We start from the raw sequence: 23,575 nt of genomic DNA on the forward strand, positions 1-23,575 counted from the left end.
TAAATGTCCTAGCCAGAAGCCTAAGAGGAACCCCACGGAGTTACAAGTCTTGTGATTCCATGCCCTGTCATGCTCCTATGTCTTTCCAATCTACCGCTGCCTTCAATTCAAATCTCTGTAAGTTTTCCAACAATTCTCTTCCTCTAGATCTGCTCTTTCCAATCGGCCTTCTCCATGGTATCAGAACGCTTGCTCTGTAATGCAAGTCGTCTGATCCTACGACCCTAACGAAAACCCTCCCATCCTGTGTCCACCGGCTACCACAGAACCCTCCTCTAAGCTCCCTTACCATGGTCCTCCACCACGAGTTAAAGACTTAACATGTAACCCAGATTTGTGTATTTATACATCATATACATGAATTCCTGTACCAGTTTATTACATAACACACACAAAAATTGCAATCTAAAAGGAAGGCCTAAAAAAGAAACGAAGCTCCAGTTTTCTTCTTCCACTGCAATTATTCTGCGTAGTCACATTCCTCCTTGGAGACCACTGGCCCAAAGGGAAAAGTCTAAACTCCTCTGTATGACATTTGAGGCTGGGTATCAGTTGTTCCTGCCTACATCTCGATGCATCCCTCACTAGTTCTGCCCCACACACCATATGCTTTAGCTCTAACAAATTATTTGTAGTTCCCTCATTGAACAAGAAGTTAAATCTTGTGCTCTCGAAATAAACATCTCTGCATCCTTGCAATTGTTCCCTCCTCCTTCTGGAATGTCCTTACTGGCCTTTCGGACCTGGTAAGCCCTCCTCCTTCAGATCCAGCTCAAGTACAGTCCTCTCTCTAAACAGTCCATTATTCCTGCTGCAGTGCACTTCTATTATAATATTTTTTACGTTATATTAAATGTATGTATTTGCCTTTTTATCCTACAAGCTTTACCCCAGGGCTTTAGCCTTGAGGACAGATGGCAGTCTCTATGAGTCTCCATCACTTAAATATTGAAAAATGGCAGCTGAATAGTTGTACCTTATATGTCAAGCTAACCCTTGAATGGAATCAACAAACTCTACCCAGTTTACCATCTACCATACATGAAGTTTTTTTTTTTTAAGATTTTTATTTATTTATTTGACAGACAGGGATCCCAAGTAGGCAGAGACACAGGCAGAGAGGAGGAAGCAGGCCCCCCGCCGAGCAGAGAGCCCGATGTGGGGCTCAATCCCAGGACCTGAGATCATGACCTGAGCCGAAGGCAGAGGATTAACCCACTGAGCCGCCCAGGCGCCCCTACCATACATGAAGATTTACAGCAGGCTGAGGCCTGCCAAGCCGGAAGTATCTATAGTTCACATCTAAGAGTCATCCAAACAAGTGAGACTCCCAGCGGGGTCAGAACTCTCTGACTCGGATAACCTCCACTACTTTATGACTTCTGTTTTTAGCGATCATCCCTGGGAACTGTTCCACTGCTAAGATTTCAAACCTCCATCTCTGTCCACAAGATCTACCTCAACCATTGACGTGTTCTCCATCTTCATGGTGCACAGCATCCCCTGGGCCTCCCCACTTGCTTATTTTACTGGTCTAGTCGGGCCTCTCCCTGCCAGCCCGAATTCCATGCCCAGGCATTTCAACGCTGCTCTCCTCAGCTTCCGAGATTACCAAACTGCTGATCTACTCTATGTGCCTCCCCGAGTCCCAACTCTGTGTTAACCGAAGCATATTTGTTTCAGTTTTTATTTCTACTTCTGGGCCTAGCCCTGCAAAGTTCAGACCATCTCGCTCTAAATGGATTCTTAAAAAACTGCTTCTTCCCTCCATATCAACTTTTCCCCATATTACCAGGCATCTTCCCTTCTCTAAGGCTTGGGAAAGAGATGTCTCTGGATCCTGTGCAAGGATAACACATCTGGATACAACCGCTTTCTGTCTTCTCCAGGATCTTACTCGACTCCATTATCTTCGATTTCACCCTCTCTCACGACCTTGACCCTGATTCTATCTCAAGTTACTTTTTCATTTTGTTCATCTCATTCTTAAAAGAATACTGAGTTTGTATCACCCTTGTACGCTAATTCCTTATACACTTCTGATTTGCAATCTGGACTCTCCCTTTACAAATAGCTCTTTCCGATGCCCAATCACCAATACGACTGTTCACTGTCAAATCCAGTGGGACTTCCCCATACTGCATTGCTTGTATTGCTGATAACCACCTCTCCTTTACACTTTCTCCTCTCTATCCTTCCTTGTCACTAAATTGTCTTGGTCTTCCTCCCATTTCTCTGACCACTCTGGCCCTATGTCCTGCACTGGCTTTGCTTTCCACAGCTAAGCCATACTGGTGACCACACTGTATCAGGCTGGCCTTAGCTGGTTTTGCCCACATACTCTATCACTCACTGTGATAGTGGTAACTCCTAAATCCTGGCAGGTTTTCACACCGTCAGTCACACATCTGACATGGCTGGGTAATTTTATATTAAGGAGATTACAATGGACATCCTCTTATATGATACAACTAGATCCCATGTTGGTCATTTGATTTTTTAAGATTTATTTATTTGAGAGAGAGAGAGAGAGAGCATGAGCACCAGTGGGAGGGACAGAAGGACAAAGAGAGGGAGTCTCAAGCAGACCCCATGTTGAGCCCAGAGCCTGACATGGGGCTTGATCTCATGACCCTGGGATCATGACCTGAGTCGAAACCAAGTGTTGGGATGCTCAACCTACTGCACCACTCAGGCACCCTTTCATTTAATTTTTTAAAAAACAGTTGATACAGGGAACCATTAGGGGCGCCTGGGTGGCTCAGTGGGTTAAGCCTCTGCCTTCGGCTTAGGTCATGATCTTAGAGTCCTGGGATCGAGTCCCACATCGGGCTCTCTTCCTCGCTGCTTCCCCCCCGCCCCCCGCCTGCCTCTCTGCCTACTTGTGATCTCTGTCTCTGTCAAATAAATAAATAAAATCTTTATAAAAAATATAGGGATCCATTAAAAACACATATACAAACACTTTAATATAAAATATAACCAATACTTTTATTTGTGAATTTTTTGAGCATAGGTCCACTGACTGAAAATTCTTCCTTAAAGTCTTCCTTAAGCTACCCATACTACCATGAATAAAATTTCCGGTCTATTTTAAAAAGCAGAGCAGGAATTTAAGATGTGTGAAACAATTCACATATGGAACCCTTCAGGATTTTTCTTATTTTTTCCCCAATTCTTTTCTAATTCTGAATTTTGCCTTTTGCAGCAATTCCAAAATCTATTTACCTATACCAAGTCTACCCTAGCTGTCAACTTCGTTTTCTTACAGACAGGTCCCCTTAACACTGAGGTTCCCTCGTTTTCTCTGATATTATTTGAACTGCAGATTGTAACAACAAGCACCTCGGAGCTGGAGAGCAAACAACTCACCCCGGGTAAGCATTCGAGCAAGCAGTGGAACTAGAAGGTTCTGAGTGTGCTGGTGAGTACTTAGCACGCTCCGGGCATCAGTCGGTCTGGAGAATGACGGTTAGTTTGGTGAATTAATTAAGTGAAGACAGAACGAGTCTGCGTAGCAAAGCCATGTTAAGTCAGGAATGATGGAGGTTCGAGCAACATCCCATCCAGGGGCACACTCTTTCTAGACGTACACTTTAAAAACCTTGAGAGTGATTTTGAGAGTCATACATGGAATGACTATTTTTTTTTAAATGATTATTTACAATTCACTTTTTTTTTAAAAGATTTTATTTATTTATTTGACAGACAGAGATCACAAGCAGGCAGAGAGGCAGACAGAGAGAGAGGGGGAAGCAGGCTCCCCACTGAGCAGAGAGTCCCATGTGGGGCTTGATCCCAGGACCCTGAGACCATGACCTGAGCTGAAGACAGAGGCTTTAACCCACTGAGCCACCCAGTTGCCCCTGGAATGCCCATTTGTGATAAATAATCCCTAATAAACAGGCAAGTCTATTCAAGGCCAATTCCCTATAAGGACTGTGAAAACCTTACTTTACACATGCTTATAATAATGGAATTCCTTCCCCACTGAAAATTAAAAATTAAGATTTAGAAAATCCTACTCTCCTTTTTCTATTGTTTAATATCCAAGGGACTATCATTTAAAGTTTTTTAAAAATGCAGTATTTGTGGGGGGTGGGGCTGGGTGGCTCAGTCGTTTAAGCTTCCGACTCTTGATTTCAGCTCAGATCAAGATCTCAGGGTCGTGAGACAGAGCCCCGCGTCACGCTCTGTGCTGAACAAGGGAGTCTGCTTAAGATTTCCTTTCTCCCCTGGTCTCTTCACCACTCCCCCCAACCCCGACCTGGCTCTCTCTTTCTCTCTAAAAAAAAACTAAAACCCAAAAAAACAAAAAACAAAGCAATATTCAGCAAACACAGAAAACTTTCCTGCTGCCAGTATTTTAAAAAACAAATAAACAATAGCCAGTATCGATAATGTTTAGAGCTGTGCTACAGGCGTCACCCAGGAATGGGGACCTATCCCACTAACACCCATGGAGTACAGAAGGAAGAATCCAGAATGTGGATGATTCTCATCTGTACCACTGACTTTTGAGGGTTACTAATTTTGTTTTTGTTCCCCGAAGTTAGCTTTTCATGAACTTCGAAAATAAGCTTCCAAATACAACTACAAGAGTTGAATAAAACAATTAGACCAAGTAACATCTTTCGCCTTCCTGTAACCTATAACGGAAAACCAAAGACAACACTCAAATAGTAAGGAACTGTCACAATTTGTAAATTTTTTTTTTTCCTCCACGTTTTTTCTTGGAAGAACAGTTACACTTCTTTTTAATTATGTGCTACTCATGCTTTTGAAATATTAGCAAAACACTCAGGAGGACAGAATTTTCAATGAATATTGGTACTAAAAAATTGTGATATGATGCAATGATCAGTTTATGGTTTGTTCAAATAGGAGAGCTTTCTTTGTCCCGTGGGTGGGCTGGATACGCTGGTACAGGCTATACCATAATTAGGCACATGTGTATAAATGTAGAAATGTCGGCATAAACTGAATGATTCTCTTGGGTACGATATCACACTACCCAATGTTTTGGAAATGGCTGGTCTCTTCTTTCACTGTGAATATTGTCATACCAAAAAAAAAAAAAAAAAAAAAAGGCCCCAGTCTGAGATGCAAGTGAAGCTGACATGTGCATCATCTGCGTCCCTGCCTGCCTTTCAATATTAACTTGATTGCTTCCCCCGCCCCCGCCTCCTAATGTTATATAACATGCTAGCCTACAAGAGAAAGAATGAGATGGAAATGTACATTTTATGAGGATTCATTCTTATTTTCAACCATGGATGGAAAATAACATCCATGAGTCCTGGTGCACAAATTGATGAGAAATAATGATAACCACGAGAACACATTCTATCACACAATACTTAGCATTACCCTCAACAAACCGGCCATGACCTCAGCCACTTTACTGTAACCGTAGTCAGTCAAACAGAAATCCAGCCAAAACAAGCCTGTTCAATTAGAGTCACAGTAGGAATAGATTTTCTACCTTTTATCTTGAAGGTCAGTCATTTTCCCAAAACAGCTAAACAGACCGTACGCACAAACGAGTCAGATGTAAATGATAAACTAGAAAAACGTACTCATTCAGTCAATCTTAGTCAGTGCTAGCTCATATGTGAAATACAGTAAGCATAAAACTGGTTTCATGTGTACTGTAAGAGGCAGTAATTCAGAGCCTCCTAGTTGCTGGGATGAGTCTGTTGGAGAACGCTGCCTTCTCTGTGCACCTGCTCACCGGTAACTGAAAAGCAGCACGTTGGAAGGGCTCGGAGCTGCTGGAGAGTTTGTGGTTTCCTCTATTTTGCACTAGTGCTGCGCCATGACCAGCAAGGGTCAACATGACCTGGAGTTATTTTTCCAGTGTCCCACCTTCAAAAGGGAATTCCCTAAGATGAAAAGGCAAAGCGGGGTGCTTTTGGTATCTCAGGATATAGTTCCCCGAGCTTCTTATCTTACAGATGGAGAGACCGAGCCTGAATAAGGCGAGAGACTTATCCAAAGTTACAAGACAGTGGCAGGGCGGGACCCAGGACGGAACACAGTTTGGAAGGTCAGGTGACCTTCCAAAATCAATCGATCACAGGGGCATCTCTCTATCACCATGCCCTCTCCACGTGGCCCAGACTGTGCACACGAGAAACCAGAATCTTGTCAAACTGGGATTCGCAACAACCTCCAAGTAGGATGAGGCCATCCTTACGTATTACTTGCCATGGTCATCAGCAGAAACTCTCACTTGGGATATGTGTTCCAGCTCAAAGAGGCTATCAAAACCACTGGTGATTAAATAAAACTTACAAAAACAGGATTAAGTAAACTTTTTTTTTGATGTAAACTGATTCAAAGAAAAAGGAATGAGTTCATCATCATGAGAGAACATCTGACATCGATTAACTCTCATTTACTTTAAAGTGAAGAATTAAACACAAAATTACCTTTGAAGGTTTCAAGTTCCTTCCTGTAGAAGAAAAAAGAAAATGTAAATTTTATTTGTTTATTTGAAGTATAATGACAGTGTTACATAGGTTTCAGGTGTGCAACATAAGTGAGTCAACAATTCTATACACTGCTCAGCGCTCACCACAATAAATGCCATCACATCCGTCACCAAACAACATTATTACAATATTATGGATTATATTCCCTATTTCCATCTCTGTGAATTCTTTATTTTATAACTGGAAATTTGTACCTCTCCAACCTCTGCATCTATTTCCCCCCGTCCCGCCACTCCCCGCCCCTCTGCCAACAACCAGTTCTCTGTATGTAAGAGTCTGGGGTTTTTTTTTGTCTGTTAAGAAAATGTAAATTTTAAAATCATCTGTTTCCAATGTAAACTGCTCTTAGATTATAAGACAAATATACTTTAAAAAGCCCTGCTCTTTGATCATAATGAAAATATACTTAAAAAGCCCAGAGTGGTGTTTCTGGACGTTCCCCTATGCTTTACTGAAATTATCAATAAAATTAGTCTAAAGCAACTATTTTCAGGGTTTTTTTTTAAAGATTTCATTTATTTATTTGACAGAGATCACAAGGTAGACAGAGAGGCAGGCAGAGAGAGAGAGGAGGAAGCAGGCTCCCTGCTGAGCAGAGAGACGGATGTGGGGCTCAATCCCAGGACCCTGGGATCATGACCTGAGCCAAAGGCAGAGGCTTTAACCCACTGAGCCACCCAGGCATCCCACTATTTTCAGGTTTTCTGCTATTACTTTACTAATGGGTTAAAAAAAATTCAACCAGAATTGAAAGAAAACACTTAGAAAAAATAAAAAGCATTTTAATACCAGCTCTGAACCATCTCGTATATATAAGAATCAGTTTATAAAAGCACCTAACAACTCGCTCAATATTAAATAACAGATTTTTAAGATCTTTGGCTACAAATCATCCAGAATACGAACAGTTATCGCCCCTTTTAAGTGAAAGAGGAAAGCACGTTATCAAAAGACTGAGGTCCGCAACTCATCCTGACACAAAAGGGCCACGCCTGGAGGACCGGCTCTGGTTTGTCATTTTGTCAGTGTCAATTAAGGATCCCGAGATACCAGGTTTCCCGGGGACACGCACAGCAGCAGAAAATAGATGAACAATCGTGAAACAGAACATTTTCAACCAAGAAGTCAAAGGAAGTTGTTTTCAGGTTTTTCCTTCGTAATTCTGGAACGAGATTGTCCCTCTCTATTGGTGGTGATAAGAAGTACTGTCGAGGAGGTGAGTTTATTTAGGAAAAGCTTATCATCACACTCAAAATAGGAGACATTTATCTCTTATTTGCACTCTAGGTTTTACTAAGCACGGAGGGCTATTCTGAACTCACCAGTCAGTACTCCACACCACTAATTACGATACCCCTCGTGTTCCAAAATAGTCGACTACAATTACCAGCTGGTGGAGGGGACGGGCAATCTGCCTGCTGGAAGGCCAAACACGTAATACTCTTGTCACAGCCAAGGGAAGGCTCTAAAATCAGACCGGCACTTCTTTCCTCTTTTCTGAAAACACCGACTCCTCGTAACAACCCTCCAGAAACATGGTTTATTTTCAATCCCACCTTGAAAAACAAAATGCAATTGTTTCCCTTCAGCCAACAGCCCCACTCCATTCTTGGAAGATTAATTAGGTACAGGTTAAATGTGCCTAAAACTTAACTTTACCTCCTAAGAACGGGATGAAACCGAGACTACCTGAGAGGCAACAGGGTCATCAGAAAGCATCTTATAAAGACACCTTCGATGTGCTTCCCACGGATGCCCTCCCCGGAGCAAGTTCCTAAGCCCCCTGCTGGGTGCACGAGATGACAGAGCCTTCAGCTCCATATTAATGAGCAATTCTTTTCTGATGAGAAGCTTCTAGAACATTTCGTGAGCAAAATTCCCAAAAGGCACCTTCTGTTTTAAAAAGCCGGAACTCAGAGAGTCACAATTTCAGAGACATCTCCCCCACTCCCACCCCCAAATCCCCACAGCTAAAAGCCAGACAAACGATCCAGAGTCTGTTTCACTGCCGGGTGGCTGCCAGGTGGGGGACAATCGCCTCGTAAGAGAGGGGCACGCTCGCTTCTCCACCTTCGGGCTGCCGCGGCCCCTTGACGGGAAGGTGCCCACTGAGAAGTGGGGAGCAGCCAAGCGGCGTCCCAGGTGTCCTCTATGGATGGAACCCACACCGTTAGTAAAATATTCGAGAAACTTCCAGGCGGGGAATCGTTCCTGTCCCCACTTCCTAAAAAGGAAGCCTGTGGCTGAGGTAGCGAAGGGAAGGACAGCTGTGGGGTAAGGGAGAGATCCGCGTCGGGGAGCTCTGAGCGGACTGAGTAAGAACTCGGTGAAGCAGGGGCACTGACAGGCTGGGAATCTGCAGGTTCTCTGGGTGGACGGCGCGTCTCTGAGGGGTCACAAGCATCTGGAGGTACAGACGACAGGAGAGGAGCGAGGGCCAGGTGTGTCAAGCAGACGCGACAGTGAGCGCGAAGGCACGCAGGTGCAGGTCAGAGGATGCAGGTTACAGACCGAGGCCAGAGCGAACACTGGAGAGCGGCGGGCTGAACAGAGAGAAAGGTGTGGGAGACGAGGTTAAAAAGGTAGAGGGTTCTGAGTGCCAGGCTAAAAGGATCTGGTTTTATTTTTAGCAGAATCGCAGGAGCAAAGCTGTGTTTTAGAAGAACATTCTAGCTGTGATGGATAGATCCACTGACAAGGGGGAGAATCAAAGCAGGGAGAACTCGGGAAGCTACAGAGGAGTTTGAAGAAGAGCTAATTGCTGCCTGGGAAGAGCAAGAACTGGCGAGGGCGATGGACAGGAGGAGTCGGGTTTGCAAAATGCCGTGGAGAGGACTTGACAGTCCTGGCAACTGATCCGACCGGAATAAGCAGAGGAAAGGGAGGGGGACACTGACCGCTGAGGGCTCTGGTCCGGACCCCTGGAGGGAGGGAGTCCATGAGCAATGAACACTCGGAAAGAGGAAAGCAGTGCGGGAGTCCAGTCTGGAATCTGATGAAATCATCTGGTGATGCAGAAAGACAGGATGCCCACCCCGCGCAGGCGCCCCGAAAATCCAGCTCCTGCAGATTTCTACTCCCTGACTTCCCAGTCTTGGACAGATTCCAACTTGGCTTCCGGACCCCACCCCCGGCGGAGTCAAGGTCACCAACAATCACATGTTGCCCAGTGCAATGATCACTCCTCACGGCTCCTCTGAATCCATTTGACCCAATCGGCAATCTCCCCGAGAAAGCTTCCTCTAGCGTTTGCTTTCTTGGATTCTTTTGCTAGCCCCTCCACCTCTCTCTGACCGTGACACTGGAGTGCTCGCGGCAAGACTGGCTTGGGGCTCTCTCTACTTCACTTACATTCTCTCACAAGGCCATTTCAGCCAGCCACGTAGCTCTGAATACCAGCTATAGGCTGATTTCTTGAGCTCCGTCTCCTATCTTGATCTCTTCTCTGAGCTCCGGACTCACACACGCCCGCCTGTTTGAGAGCTGCACTCAAGCGGCGAGCAGCGTGTGCAAGACGGCCTCGTTCCCCAGGCTCCTGCGCGTCAGCTAACGGCATTACCAAGTTCCTCGAGTTTGCTTTATCCGTTCCTTCCTTCTTCACATTCCGTCTGTCAAGAAACCCTGTCACTTCTACCTCGAAACACATCCTGAGCTCATCCATTTCTCCCCATCGTCACTGTTATCAGCCTTACACCCATTTTCTTATACTGAAGGTAACCTTTGTTGTGCTCAATTATTCATTCAACATAAATTTACTGCGTCTTGGACTCTAGGAATAATGCTTGGGTTCGAATGTGCATGTCTCATAACCTTAAGGGCCTCCGGTTGAGGAGACAGAGAAGTACGGCGACAATCAGAAATCTTTCCTACAGGGGAGCATTCCGGTAACGATAGGCTGAGGCTTCTCTAGGAATAAAGAGGAGGGAGCAGCTCGTGCACCTTGCTTTGTAGCAAAGGCTTTCTGGACAGGACTGAGTTTTGAAGGATGATGGTTAACACTTACTGAGGACATGGCAGATGTTTTACTCTTAGCCATTATGTCACTCTCTCAGTTAACCAAATGAAAGGCACAGGTTCAGCAGGTGTTTTACGTTCTGGTCACTCTCCAAACTCTATCAGACACAGAAATGATAAGGATCCGTGTGGAACAGTTTTCAAGTTCATCTCTGACACCTAATTGGCGATCTCTCCTTATCTAAATTCCTAGGGTGCTTAACTCTCTCTGTGTTAGAAAACCTCACGTGCTGCCCTGTGATGTGGTTATTTCCGGACAGACATCATCTCTACAATGATGCTGCCGAGCTCCTGATGTGCAGAAAGCCTGTGTCATCCATCCACCATGATCATACGCGTGCACAGTCAGACCCAACCAACGCTCAGAAAAATCAAGGAATGACTAAGATCTGCTTCTTCAAGGAAGCCCCTGCTGTATCTATAGAGAATTTTATTTTCTTTTTAAAGATTTTATTTATTCATTTGAGAGAAAGAGAATAAGAGAGACCATGAGCAGTGGGGAGGCACAGAGGGGAGAAGCAGAGAGCCTGAGTAGGGAGCCCAATGCGGGGCTCGAGCCCAGGACCCTGGGATCACGACCTGAGCTGAAGCCAGATGCTTAACCGACTGAGCCACCCAGGCGCCCTGAGAATTTTATTCTTCATGAAAAAGTCTGGTCACATAGTATCTCATTTGATAACAACTTGTTTGCCACTTTCATTTCCAAAAATTTGAGTCTCTTATTTTTCATAGTTTAATGGCATTTTCAGAAGATCAAATAAGTAGAAAGAACTGAAATACTCTCTTACGTTTCACCATATTTTAAAATTTTCTCGGTTCAGCAACTGCCTTTACAAATTCAGCCTAACGAACCCTGAAACTAAAACATTCAACAAATAACACCAGACGCAAAATCTAATAATATTTCCAAAGGATGCAAGTGCTATGTAATCATCTTCTCTACAGGGGTTGAGTTACAAGAACAAAAGCATCATACTAATAAATAAGTCCTTGGAATGTTCCAGAAAGTGTCTTAAATCTGTATATGTATAGAAATGAACTACATCAGATGCAAACCTAACAGACTAGAACCACCGGACGACTGTGTCCATAAAGACAAGCATCTCAGGGATGGAGCAAACTCCCAATACTAACGGCTTCCCCGAGGATGAATCCGGGACCGGAAGCTAACACAACGATGCTGTGTGACCAGCCACCACATTCAAAAAGCCAACTGCAACAGCAACTCTAACGTTTTTCTTCACATTTGAAAATATTCAGGGGATTTTTTTTTTTTTTTAAAGAATGAAAAGGGGTATTTTTTGGTTAGAACAGACTTGAAGGGCGTTCCCTTTGCTATGGCGGATGGACGGAATCTGTCACCATGATGAACTGTCCAAGGGAAAGATCTCACGCGACCTCTTTCAAAACGGCCCACTGACTACTGACCATCAAATCTGTCGTTCCCCACACCCTACAGTCATGAAAACGCGTATCCTTACAGGCTTGGTGGCTTTGGGGTTGACAGGGCAGAAGGTGGGGGTGGGGGTGGGGGTGGGGAGGGAGAGCTGGCCTTCTAGCTTGCGGTGAATTTTCTCAAAACCATCTGTATCTTTGAAATCCCTGTTGCCATTTACTCCTTACACAGATCCTGCCCAGGGGATGTGTTGCAGAACAAAACAATTTTTAACATTACCTGTAAAATGAAACCTTCGAAAAAGCAGCTAGTTCAAAAAAAAAAACCCTGCACTAAGGCCATGTTTATAATGCTTTTAACACCAGTTTCATATATTTCTACTTTGGCAAAGTACAGCCTAAAAAAAAAAATAATGAAATGATAGGATCCTAGAACATTGGCCTTTAAAAAGGAAAAGAATCTGAGCAATATGGTAACAAGGATTTGGAACTTTAAAAAATGCCCTTCCCTCCAAAGAGAATGAAGGTCTAGGAAATCAGCTGGTTGGTGGCAACTAAGTTACATACAGATTAAATTCCCTCTAAACTTGCAAGAAGAGGACTTCCCTAGGCCTGTTTTCCATGCAAATCCGTCTGAGCTGGAGAGGGACGCCTGTGGCTGAAGGAAGCAGGATACGAAGGCTGAAGGAAGGACTATTCAGCGAGTTCTTACCACAGAACACCTACCCAGTGAAGAAAAAGGGGCTTGCGGATCAAAGCCTACCCAGTTAATAAGAGACAGGACTGGGAACAAAATCTGTGCCCCTCTCGGACTCCAAGCGTGTGCGATCTGTGGCACCCCGAACGTAGTTCAAGGACACACACCCTCTGTAAACGCAAGCTGTGGCCCACCTGAGAGTTCAGCCCCACCAGAAAGTACTTAAAGTAAGCGCCCTAGTCTACTGGATACAAGTCATGTATATAAAACCCAGACGCACCCCCACATTTCGGGGCCACATCCGGGTCCACTCATCTCTGTGAAAGCACATTCCTTTTTAGGAAACCGATGAAACTAAAATTGAAAGCCATCATCACTGATGTGAACCTAAAGTGAAAACCTAGCATGCCCTTGAAGAGGTCTCGTGAGTTTCACAAGGCCTATTAAACATGTTTATTCTCACTGATGTACTGAAAAGTGTCCAGTTACTAAGCCATGGTAACTAATTTCTAAATATTGAAAGAAGTGAAAGAATTCTAATACCTTTGCATTATTGATTTTTTTTTAATTCAAAATTTTTAATTGGCCAGCCAGTTTCCTAAAAAAGCCTGCTCTGTCATTCATTACGACCAAGGCAGTGGTCTGCTGTTTCTCAGCATCATACAACCACGTGATTGCCGCCTGAAACCCGACGTCCCCACAGGCGTGGGGAGTATGTGGCCGATGGGGTAGAAGGTAGATTAAAGGAAAAAAATCATGCATCCCACATTCAGACGTGTCTGTGATCCAGTGGTACCACGATGGAAAAACCCTGCTAGCTCATTTTTATAATTAGCAGTCACGAGAGCTGAAGTGATCAGAGCTCTGAGAGAAGCAAGATGGTCTTCCTACGCCCCAGCATCCCACCCCAGAGTGTGCACAGCTCTGTGGGGCGCGGATATAATATAAAGGGTACGGGCAGACTTGGAAGTCCGAGAGACACTGGTCTGGTGCCGCACTGCCACTTCCTGGCTCTGCAGCTGCTGGTGAATTCATCTCCCCGGTCCGATTTTCCTCGCTGGTAACAAGGAGAGCACGCCCCGTCAGACAGGCATTAGGAGAATTCTCTTGAGTTAATTTAGACTACGGTTTTTAAGCACAGTAAATGCTAAATAAATGTTACCGTTACCTAAGTAACCCAATCACCATAACTTAGTGTTTATCTTGAAGATGGTGAGGAGTCTTAATCAAAACTGTATTTTAGGGGGGAAAAAAAAAAGCAAGGACAGTAACGTAAGTGGTTGGGGGACATGATTTCCGACGGGAAGACTAATGAGGGGGCTGTCACCAGAACTGAGGCTGCACACGACTGAGCTAGAAAGGACCCGAGAGGACAGAAAGGCGAGAACAGATTCAAGGATACGGGACTGGCCTGGACTGGGAACGGAGCGGAGACGGCAGGATGGGGGGAAGGGATAGGGATTATGGCGACTCCCACGTTTGTGGAATGGGTAGATCTGTAGACGGCAGGGCCTTACTGAGACAAGGAAAGGTCAAGTGTGGCTGTGGAGTGTAATTTGGGGCAGGCGTCTGTTGAGATGTCCAAGTAAGGCTGTCCAGATGGCAGGTGATTCTGCGGGCAGAAGACAGACCCGAACCGAAGGCAGTGATTTGATCGTGGTCACCACGTGGGGGGTGGGTGAGCCAAGGAGAGGGCAGGACTGCTGCGGGAGGCTATGCAGAACGGGAGGAGGCGACGGCCAAGAGAATACCAACATTCAAGCGCCTCTGAAGGAAACCGAAAAGATGCTAGTATTGTAGAAGTCAAGAATGGACAGCTTCAAGAAGTCAGATAAATAGGGATTTATAGGTCAATGGACTTGGTTCCCTAAAAACTAAGGAAAAAAAAAATACAAATTAAACATTCAAAGTACATCATAGATTGTGTCTCTATTATGGTCTTCATGTTATACAATGTTTATTCAATTTTCTTTCTCTACCAATATTTTGACTTTAGTGTGCCAAGCATCTTGTCCATTCATTTGAATGAATGAATGAATCTTCTTAAAAGTTTGCTTATAGGATAAATATTGTTTGAACTTTCCTTGAGTCGGTCCAATTTTATTTCATAATTTTACAGGATGCTTTGTTTTTAAAACCATGTAAAAGCACAGAATACTGGTATCAAGCGATAAATTCTCATCTGAGTTCATCCTCGAGAGTTATGTATTATCAGCTTCTATTTTCTCCTCCTCTAAGAAGTAATGTGCTGCTCACTATGACAGTAAAGCACTTCTCTGCCATCAGTATAACGAGAAGAATTCATCATGAACAAAACATGCCACGGAACTTCCAGAGAGAAAGGAAAGCGTTGCTCACTTTGGAGGAGAATGTCCTTCTTTGAAATCCAGGATCAAACCTCCCCAGTAGCTAACGACTGAATGTCCTCTGAAACACGGATGGTGCCAATTTTCTGAGCCAGAACGAAGACCGGAAATGGCAGAACGCAGGTAGGAAGCGAGACCACAGAGAGACGGGGCCAATATAGCCACGCTAGAGCGCACCGCCCTGGAGGAACGCGTGTCGGAGAGGAGGAGCACTCCCTTTCTTGTTGCTGCCTTTGCGATGATTTTTCCGGCCACTGACCATAGGGCGAGCAGGTAGGACAGGCTGCTGAGCAGGTCTCTGCCTGTCCCATCTCTAGAATCCACCAAGAATGTCGGAGGAGCAAAGCAGAGGGTCGCGCCATGTTTTAGCCATGCTCACCTGAAGACTACAGTAACCGGTTGCCTACTTTAGAAAGCAACTCGGAAAAAAGAGCAACAAATTCCAAAACGGTACCAGGCCATGTAAGATGGAAATTACGATCCCGAATTTAACAAGCTAATTCGAGAACACTGACAGTTATTACATGCTCTGTAAATGACTACGCAGAAGCTATAACCAATCTATCTTCAGAAAAAGGATAATCTTTTTTTTTTTTGTAAACCCAGGATAATTATAATTATGTTTGCCCGAATTTCAGTAAACCTTTCTCAAGGTTGCTATATTTTTAAGTCTTGACCACTTTCAAATGTAAATATACATTTTAAGTGTTTACTGTCTCTGTCCAAACAAACATCTTGATGAGCATACAGAACCACATTTACACAACTGGAAGAAAAAGTTTGGGAAAAGAGTACTGTAAGCCAATCAGAGAAATACTATTTTTAAAGCAGCAAGACGCAACATGCGTTTTTAATGTTGATGGCAAACAGATACTCGTTGTTCAAAATAAAGCTTGAAGAACTTAAATATCAGTCCTGAACTATATTTACTGTCAACCCGAGGATCTAATAACCTGTGAAAATATTCTAGCTACATCTGTTCTTGTGACTATGTATAAAGTCTGAAACTGTCAAGATTTATTCTCTGACACTTCAGAATAGGAATCTGTTGGATTCCCTGCCAACTCATAAGCTTAGATTTCATTTTGAAAGAAGATGTAAGATCTGATTACAAATTCATGAACCCCATAAATTCACAGCCTCCTAGCAAGAGGTCACTGGCTTAGCAGGTGTGATTACTATAGCGTAATAAATACAATAATTTACTATCAGTTAACCACCTGGGAACCACCTAAAACTAGCATCTAATAGGGAAGGAGGAAGTAAAATGTAGAAAAATGGAGAAACAGGTTTGGGCCTTTTTTCATCTTCCATGTGTCCACTTAATATTTTGAACTTAGAGAGTAGTTTCAATAACTGGTTTTAGTGTCCTTGTCTGCTAATGCTAACACCCGTACCAGTTCTGAGTTGCTTTTGATTGACTGGTTATCTCCATGTTTGCTGAGTTTTTTTTTTTTTAATTTTTTATTTTTTATAAACATATATTTTTATCCCCAGGGGTACAGGTCTCTGAATCGCCACTTCACAGCACTCACCATATTGCTGAGTAATCTTTAATCAGATGCTACACATTGTGATTTATCTTTTGGGTGCTAGATATTCAGGTCCTCCTCCTACAAATATTCTTGAGCTCTGTTTTGGGAGTTAATTTCCTTGGAAACAATCTGGTCCTTTTGATGACTGCTTTCATGATTTGTTAAACAGGTCTGGAGCAGGACTCGTCTCGGGGCTAATTATACCCCCTACTGAGAGAACACTTTCCTGAGTGCTCTTCCCAGCGTCCCATGAATTACAACATTTTCCAGGAGGGCTGTTGAGAACAGGCACAGCGTAAGCAACAGCAACTGTTAGCTTTGCCTTCTCCCCCTCCTGCCTCTGGGAGTCTCCTCACGTGCATTAGGAACACGCTGCTGGATATTCAAGAGGAACCCTTGGCAGATTTCCGGGATCCTCTCTGTGCAGCCCTCTCCTCTCTAGCACCGTGTCCTATAAACCCTGGCTGCCTCGGACTCCCGGACTCCCAGCTCTGTTTCTTCGACTCAGAATGTGCCAGGCTCTTCCTGGGTCCCCCGCCCTGCTCTGTAGCCTGGAAACCCTCTCGAGGCAGAATGAAGGGGCAAGAGGAGGTCTCACTGCACCTGTTTCCTGTCCATCAAGGATCACTTCTCTTCTCTGCCTCATGTCCAGGGTCTTAAGAAGTATTGTTTTGTCTGCTTTTGGGCTGTATCAGGTGGGAAAGTAAATCTGGTCCCTAATACTCCATCCTGGGTAGATACGTCCACGGCCTTTTCGTCAGAGCACTGCCTGAGGAACGTCCTCCCGATCCACTTTCCATTCCGAACCAGACTCTGCTGCAAAACCTCAGAAACTGGTTGTCCACCTTCTGCCCAACTCCTCCGGATGAGGTACTCAGGACCTTCTCCTCTGGTTCCAGAACCATCTTCACCCTGTAGAATGCCACCGGTTTCCTCTGTTCTATTTTCAGCAAAGCCAGGCCTGTGTGCTACACTCCTGCCAAGCCTCCCGCCACCACCATCCCCAACTTTCAGGTATGGGAAGTACAGCTCAGACCTGAGGCCCACTCCTTTTCTAGGTTAGTTTGGATGGTCATTTCTGGAAGGTCAGGAGCTTGGCAGATTATTCTCTGGAACATGAACTGGTCAACTTCTACTAAAGGTATGTCGTACCATCTCAAATAAATCTCCTACACTCAGCGTCGAAGATTTCTGAAACTTCGTCTGCAGTCTACGTGTTACCAAAGAACAGAGAGAAAGCACAGTTTCTTAGCATTACCTGTCACACAGAAAGTAAAAGGAGTAACTTTCTCAAGATATGCGTGATCACTAGACCTCAACAGAAGCAGTGACCCTCCCCCACCCGACCCAACAAGAGTTTCTAAGAGATAAACCCAGTTCCAAAGTCTGAACCAGTGAAAAAAATGTTTTAGTATGCCGCTGAGCAGATTTCAAGGCCAACAGAGGACTGTGAAAATTATGAGTCATTTATAATTAAGTGGAATCACTAAAATCACTGTCTTCTTCAAGATGCAGCTATTTTCAGAGAAATTCTGACAGTATGCTGCAAGCTGAAGAAAACAAAGGATCCCGAAATTTGGAAATAAGAAATATTTTAATAAAGTTACACACTTACGTATGGTTTTAAGGATAATTACTGTGAAAGAATCTTAGTAAGCATGCTAAGGAACATAACGGTGGAAAGATGAAAAATTCAGAAGGCTGGGATTCTCCACTTCTCCATTCTCTCACAGGGCTCATGATTCAGTTTTTGTTTTTGTGGGTTTTTTGGTTTTTTTTTTAAGATTTTATCTATTTACTTGACAGAGAGAGATAGAGCAAGCAGGGGGAGCAGCAGGCAGAGGCAGAGGGAGAAGCAGGCTCCCCACTGAGCAGGGAGCCCGATGCGGGGCTCGATCCCAGGACCCTGGGATCATGACCTGAACCATGGCAGATGCTTCACCAACTGGTGGTGGTTCACCAAGCACCCAGGTGCCCCATGACTCAGGCTTTTTGTCCCTCTTCTTCCTTCTGCGTGGAACTGTGTCATGCTAGATCCTTACATGGCTGCCCTCCCATCAGGTCCTGGCTCTCGTGGACTTTCTCAGAAGTCCCTTCCCCGCTCACCCTGATGATAGCAGCTTCCTGCACCACCTTACCACGAGAACATTATCCTGTTTTATTTTCTTCAAATCCTACATAATCACCAGAACTTATACTTTATTACAGGGGCACATGCGTGGCAAAGTCAGCTAAACATCCGACTCTTGGTTTGGCTCAGGTCCTGCTAGCAGGGTCATGAGGTCGGGCTCTATGCCCAGTGTGAATTCGGCTTGGGATCCTCTCTCTCCCTCTGCCCCCTACTCGTTCTCTCTAAAATAAGTGAATAAATCTTTAAAAAGAAAGAAAAGAAATTATACTTTGTTACACATCTGTAACCCCCCTCCCCCACCGAATACCATGACTATTTCCAAATCTCAGGTCCATTCTTCTGTTAGTGACAGACAAACATGTGAATGGTTTGAAGTTCTTTATTTTGGTTCATGTACAAAATACTGACTCTTGTCAACTATCCTCAGATTAAAAAAGAAAACAAAAACAAAATATTAACTCTTCTTATCTGATGAAAAGTATTTATTTCCTATTGCCAGGAATCCATGAGTTGGGCATGTATGGCAAATGCATCTTCTGAATTATCTGACATCTCAGCCATAAAATCAAGAGTCAGATGCTTAGTGCATCAAGTGGGGCTCAGTTCGTGAAGCCTCTGCCTTCAGCTCAGGTCGTGATCTCAGGGTCCTGGGATCCAGTCCTAAGCTGAGCTCCCTGCTCAATAGGGTGTCTGCCTCTCCAGCTCTCTCTTCCCCTACTTCCTGCTTCTTTTCTTTCAAATAAATAAATAAATAAATCTCAAGGGGGGGAGGCCATCCAAGCGCCCCAGCGTGCAGAAGTTTTAACATACACACACACACACACACACACACCCTAGCCAATCTTTTGTTACCAATCTTTTGTTATCTTCTTTAGAGCAAGAAAAGTCATCAGTTCAGATTGTAGGGCATCTTGTTAAAAAGGTAGGAGGTTTATTTTTAAGAAAGTCTTCCCTGTGCAATCAAATAATTTGGGGAAACCAGTATTTGAAAATTTTTCAGATGGTGCTATACAGAGAATACCAAGTCATGGCATTTTAAAATGTATTACACACAGACTGGTTTGGGAACAAGCAAGCTGTGAGGGTCAAACAAATTTCTTTACTACAGGAATTCCCAGCACTCTGAAGGCACTGACATGTCCTACAAAACTCCACGAGGCAAATATAGGATGGAGTGCTTTTGGAACTTATGTGATCATAGAAGGTTTTGTCAGTGGCAATGCTTCTCAGTCTAGAGTATTTTTTTTTTTTAAAGATTTTATTTATTTATTTATTTATTTATCAGAGGGAGAGAGAGAGAGAGAGCACGAGCAGGCAGAGGCAGAGAGAGAAGGCGGCTCTCCGCTGAGCAAGGAGCCAAAAGCGGAACTCGATCCCAAGACCCTGGGATCATGACCCGAGCCAAAGGCAGCAGCTTAACAGACTGAGCCACCCAGGCGTCCTTCTAGAGTGTTTTTAAATTCAGTTTCTGTATTTATCAAAAGGACACACGTACATTCCTTAAGGCAACTAGTGTGCACACGCTTTATCCACGAGGAGGATCAGAGTTCCCTGCCCCAGCTCTTTCCACCTTCCTGCCCTGCTTTTCACAAGAAACTACATTCCATTCTTTTGGCTATTTCTGGTATTTACTTCCATTTTTTCTAAACAGTATGCCAACAGCGATATTCATTTTTTTCTATTTTAAATACCACATATTGATCTCCTGCTGTGGAAGCCCGAGGTGAGCTTTCTTCAATCCCTCCCTCATGGTCTACAAGCTTCTCCAACTTTCCAGTAAGTTACATCAGAATTGCAGCCCAACTCCACATTAGCTATTACAGAGTCCTATACATACTGTCTGTAACGGAGTCATACGGTGTTTTCTTTCTCTTCTGGTGAAACTGTGTTCTCCCTTAGTGTTAACAGTTGCTGTGTTTGGCCCGTTTTACCTATCACTAAAGACTTGCCATCAGAGCTTATAAAACTCTGAATACGATCAAGCTTATCAGACAACCCACTAGTTTCATTTTTTTTCCCTTGAACATTGCTCTTGGAATCCTCCAGAAGGTCTTCCTTCTCCAGTCTGGATCGCTCACCGGACCTTTTCAGACTTCTCTTTGCCATCCCGCTGAGCATTCCCGCTGTTTCTCTTCCGCACTGGCTGGATTCTCACTGCAATTCAGTCTCCGTCCGTTCTTCCTTCTCCCTGGCTTACTCCCTTGCGGGTGGAGCATATCCACCCACGGCTTACTGATACGGTGTGTGCAGGAGCAAAATCGGAGCCCCGTACGCCTGGAAACAACCATTTCCTCCCACTTGATGAAAATGTTGCTCAGCAAATGTAAAGTGAAAATCACTCCCCAGCTCTAGAACCATTCTCAAGTTCCTTTTGATTCCTGATCCTTAATATGAAGATTTTTCTGAAGACTCTTATGACCTCTATTCCTAGTGTAGTGAAATTTATAAAAATATGCATTGACAATGGATTTTTCCCACTCATTTTGTCAGGTACTTGGTGGGCCTTTCAAACTTATTCCTATCACTCAGTTCTGAACAGTTATCTTGTGTTAGTCCTTTAATAGATTTGTCCTTCTCCCCCTTTCTGAAGCTTCTAGTAAGTAGTCAGATATGGGACTCAGGAATGAATTCTGCAATTTTCTCAATATTCTTAGCTTTTCTTATCTTTGTGCTTTCTTACATAGAGGCCAAACCTGATCTCCCAATACTTCAGCTGAAGTTTATTACTTCTGCTGTCATGTTTTATTTCTGAGAGCTCTTTCTTGTCTCTTACTATTCCTTTTCTGTAGCATCCTGTTCATGTCTCATAAATGCAAAATGGTCTCTTAGAAGGTGGCCTCATATACCTGAGGCTATTAATTATGATTTTTGTTTGTAAGTTTCCTTTTGTTCCCCTTACAGTCTCTCATTTGTCTGGGTGCTTTTTAAAATTATTATTAGTTTGTTTATTTTCTATTTATTTTGGCCTCTTTCACTCTGGAAGCTTTCCTCCATGGGCTATTACTCCCCAGCTGCCCCTTTCTATTAAGAGTGAGGCATCACGAAGCTGATTAGAAATCACACACACCAGTTGTCAATCTCAGCATGGGGATGGGGGTGCTACGAAGCAGACCCCACTCTTTCATCAGGGCACTCCCCCAAAGGTCCGTATGGGCAGGTCTTTTCTCTTGGGCTGCTCTATTTCTCAGATGAGCCCTCCAATAATCTGCACAGGGGGTGTAAGACTGGCTGTCAGACTTCTGCGAGCCAGTGAGGACAGAGGCCGAAATAGCCCTACTGTGTGATATGCAGACTCTCACTGAACCCCGCTGTTTTCAATATTCAGTTAACCATTAAACAACACAGGTTTGAATGGCATGGGTCCACATATCCACAGATTTTTCTTTGATAAACACAGTATAATACTATAAATGTATTTTCCCCTATGATTTTCTTAGTAATATTTTTTCTGAAGCTTATTGTAAGCTAACAGTACATGAAATATACAAAGTATGTGTTGATCAACTGTTTACGTTATTGGTAAGGCTTAGCGACCACACTGGTAACCAACAGAGCCAGGACGTGGGTCTTTTGAGTTTAAAGACACACTCTTTCTACTACTAAGAGATAATTCTATCTCTTAAAAGACAAATGCTATGTCATTTCAATTACATGAAACGTATTAAGACCCATTCAGTACAAATTTTGACTTTCACTTAAATTACAGGCAGTTCTGCTCTCCAAATACTAAAAGTAATTTTCATTTTATAACATATAAGTTATAATGCATTAATTAAAATACATTTAAGTCACTGGGTGAAAGTGAAGAAAAGAAAGATATAAAACCTCATAGTTCCAAATCCTATTACTCTTTTCTATCTAATCAGGTTATAAACATCTGAAATTGAATTTTACATACTAAAGTACCAGATACCCTTTTTCAAATAATCAATATGTTAATATGAGTATGAGTATCGTGGTTTTTCTATTCCATATGTGTTAATATGGAATAGAAAAACCACGATACTCATACGATTCCTGTGTTCAACTAGCGGAACAACGTAACTGTACAAATACAGAATACCCCTCAGTCCAGCTGTACACGTTCTCATACAGGTCAGCCAGTGCAGGCCAAGGGACACAGCATTCACCCCGTGCTGAGCGCTATTCTTAGCACGTTACCAACCGAATCCTTAACATACCCCTACAAGGTCCTGTAGTATCTCCCTTTTACAGATGAGAAAACCATGTAACTTCTAGGGTTCACAAGACTTGTACACATGCTGCCCGATTTCCTGCAGAAGTTTCCTTTCAAAATTCTAAGCCTTCCTATTGTGCTCCTTGAAACCTACTGTTTTATAAATAAACGTCTTTACATGATTAACACTTTGACAACAGACTATTTCCCTACTTTTTCATTTAAAATTACAGACAAGCCAAACCATCTCTAACTTGACCATCTCGAACTCTGGTATCTTGGGTGAGTTCTCTTCTCTTCTGGAGAGGAAGTTTCTCTCTTATGCCCCGTGATTGAGTCTGAAAGCCCCTGGGTCCCAGCGCTCACCCACTCATTCAGAAGTCCTATCTGTGAAAAGGACTCCATTCTTAAGGCTGCCACATACCGTCCTGTAATCTCTGTAGGCCAATGCAATTTACAGAAAGCACCTCCAGAAAAATTCATATACTTATAAACTTCTCCAAGCAATTTTATCCACAGCCCCTGTGGGGCTTCTTTCGAAGCTCTTCTGTGTAGAGCCTGCCCACCACCCCATCTCACCCCCACCTGGCTGTCTCTTAAAAGGTCTCTCCCTGAACTGCCCGTGACAGAATCGCCTGGAAGGCTTGTCTACAGCAAAACCATTGGAATTAACTTGTCAGTTGGGGCTGTCCAACGATGGAGCCCAGGAGTTTGCATTTGAAACACTGCCCAGGTGATTCTTCTGGCTCATTAACATCTAAGA

At 43.7% G+C, this 23,575-nt stretch overlaps 1 protein-coding gene across 2 annotated transcripts in view; it reads right to left on the reverse strand.

The window, feature by feature from the left end:
• Nucleotides 1–23,575, reverse strand: part of DTNBP1 (dystrobrevin binding protein 1) — a 128,652-nt gene that overhangs the window by 52,342 nt on the left and 52,735 nt on the right. For both annotated transcript variants that reach the window (XM_032341162.1, XM_032341163.1), the window contains exon 7: nt 6,435–6,457. In XM_032341162.1, coding sequence (XP_032197053.1) covers nt 6,435–6,457 — 23 coding nt within the window. The remainder of the gene's footprint in view (nt 1–6,434; nt 6,458–23,575) is intronic.

This window comes from Mustela erminea, chromosome 4 (genome assembly GCF_009829155.1).
Source record: "Mustela erminea isolate mMusErm1 chromosome 4, mMusErm1.Pri, whole genome shotgun sequence".
In the NCBI taxonomy this organism is placed as follows: Eukaryota; Metazoa; Chordata; class Mammalia; order Carnivora; family Mustelidae; genus Mustela; species Mustela erminea.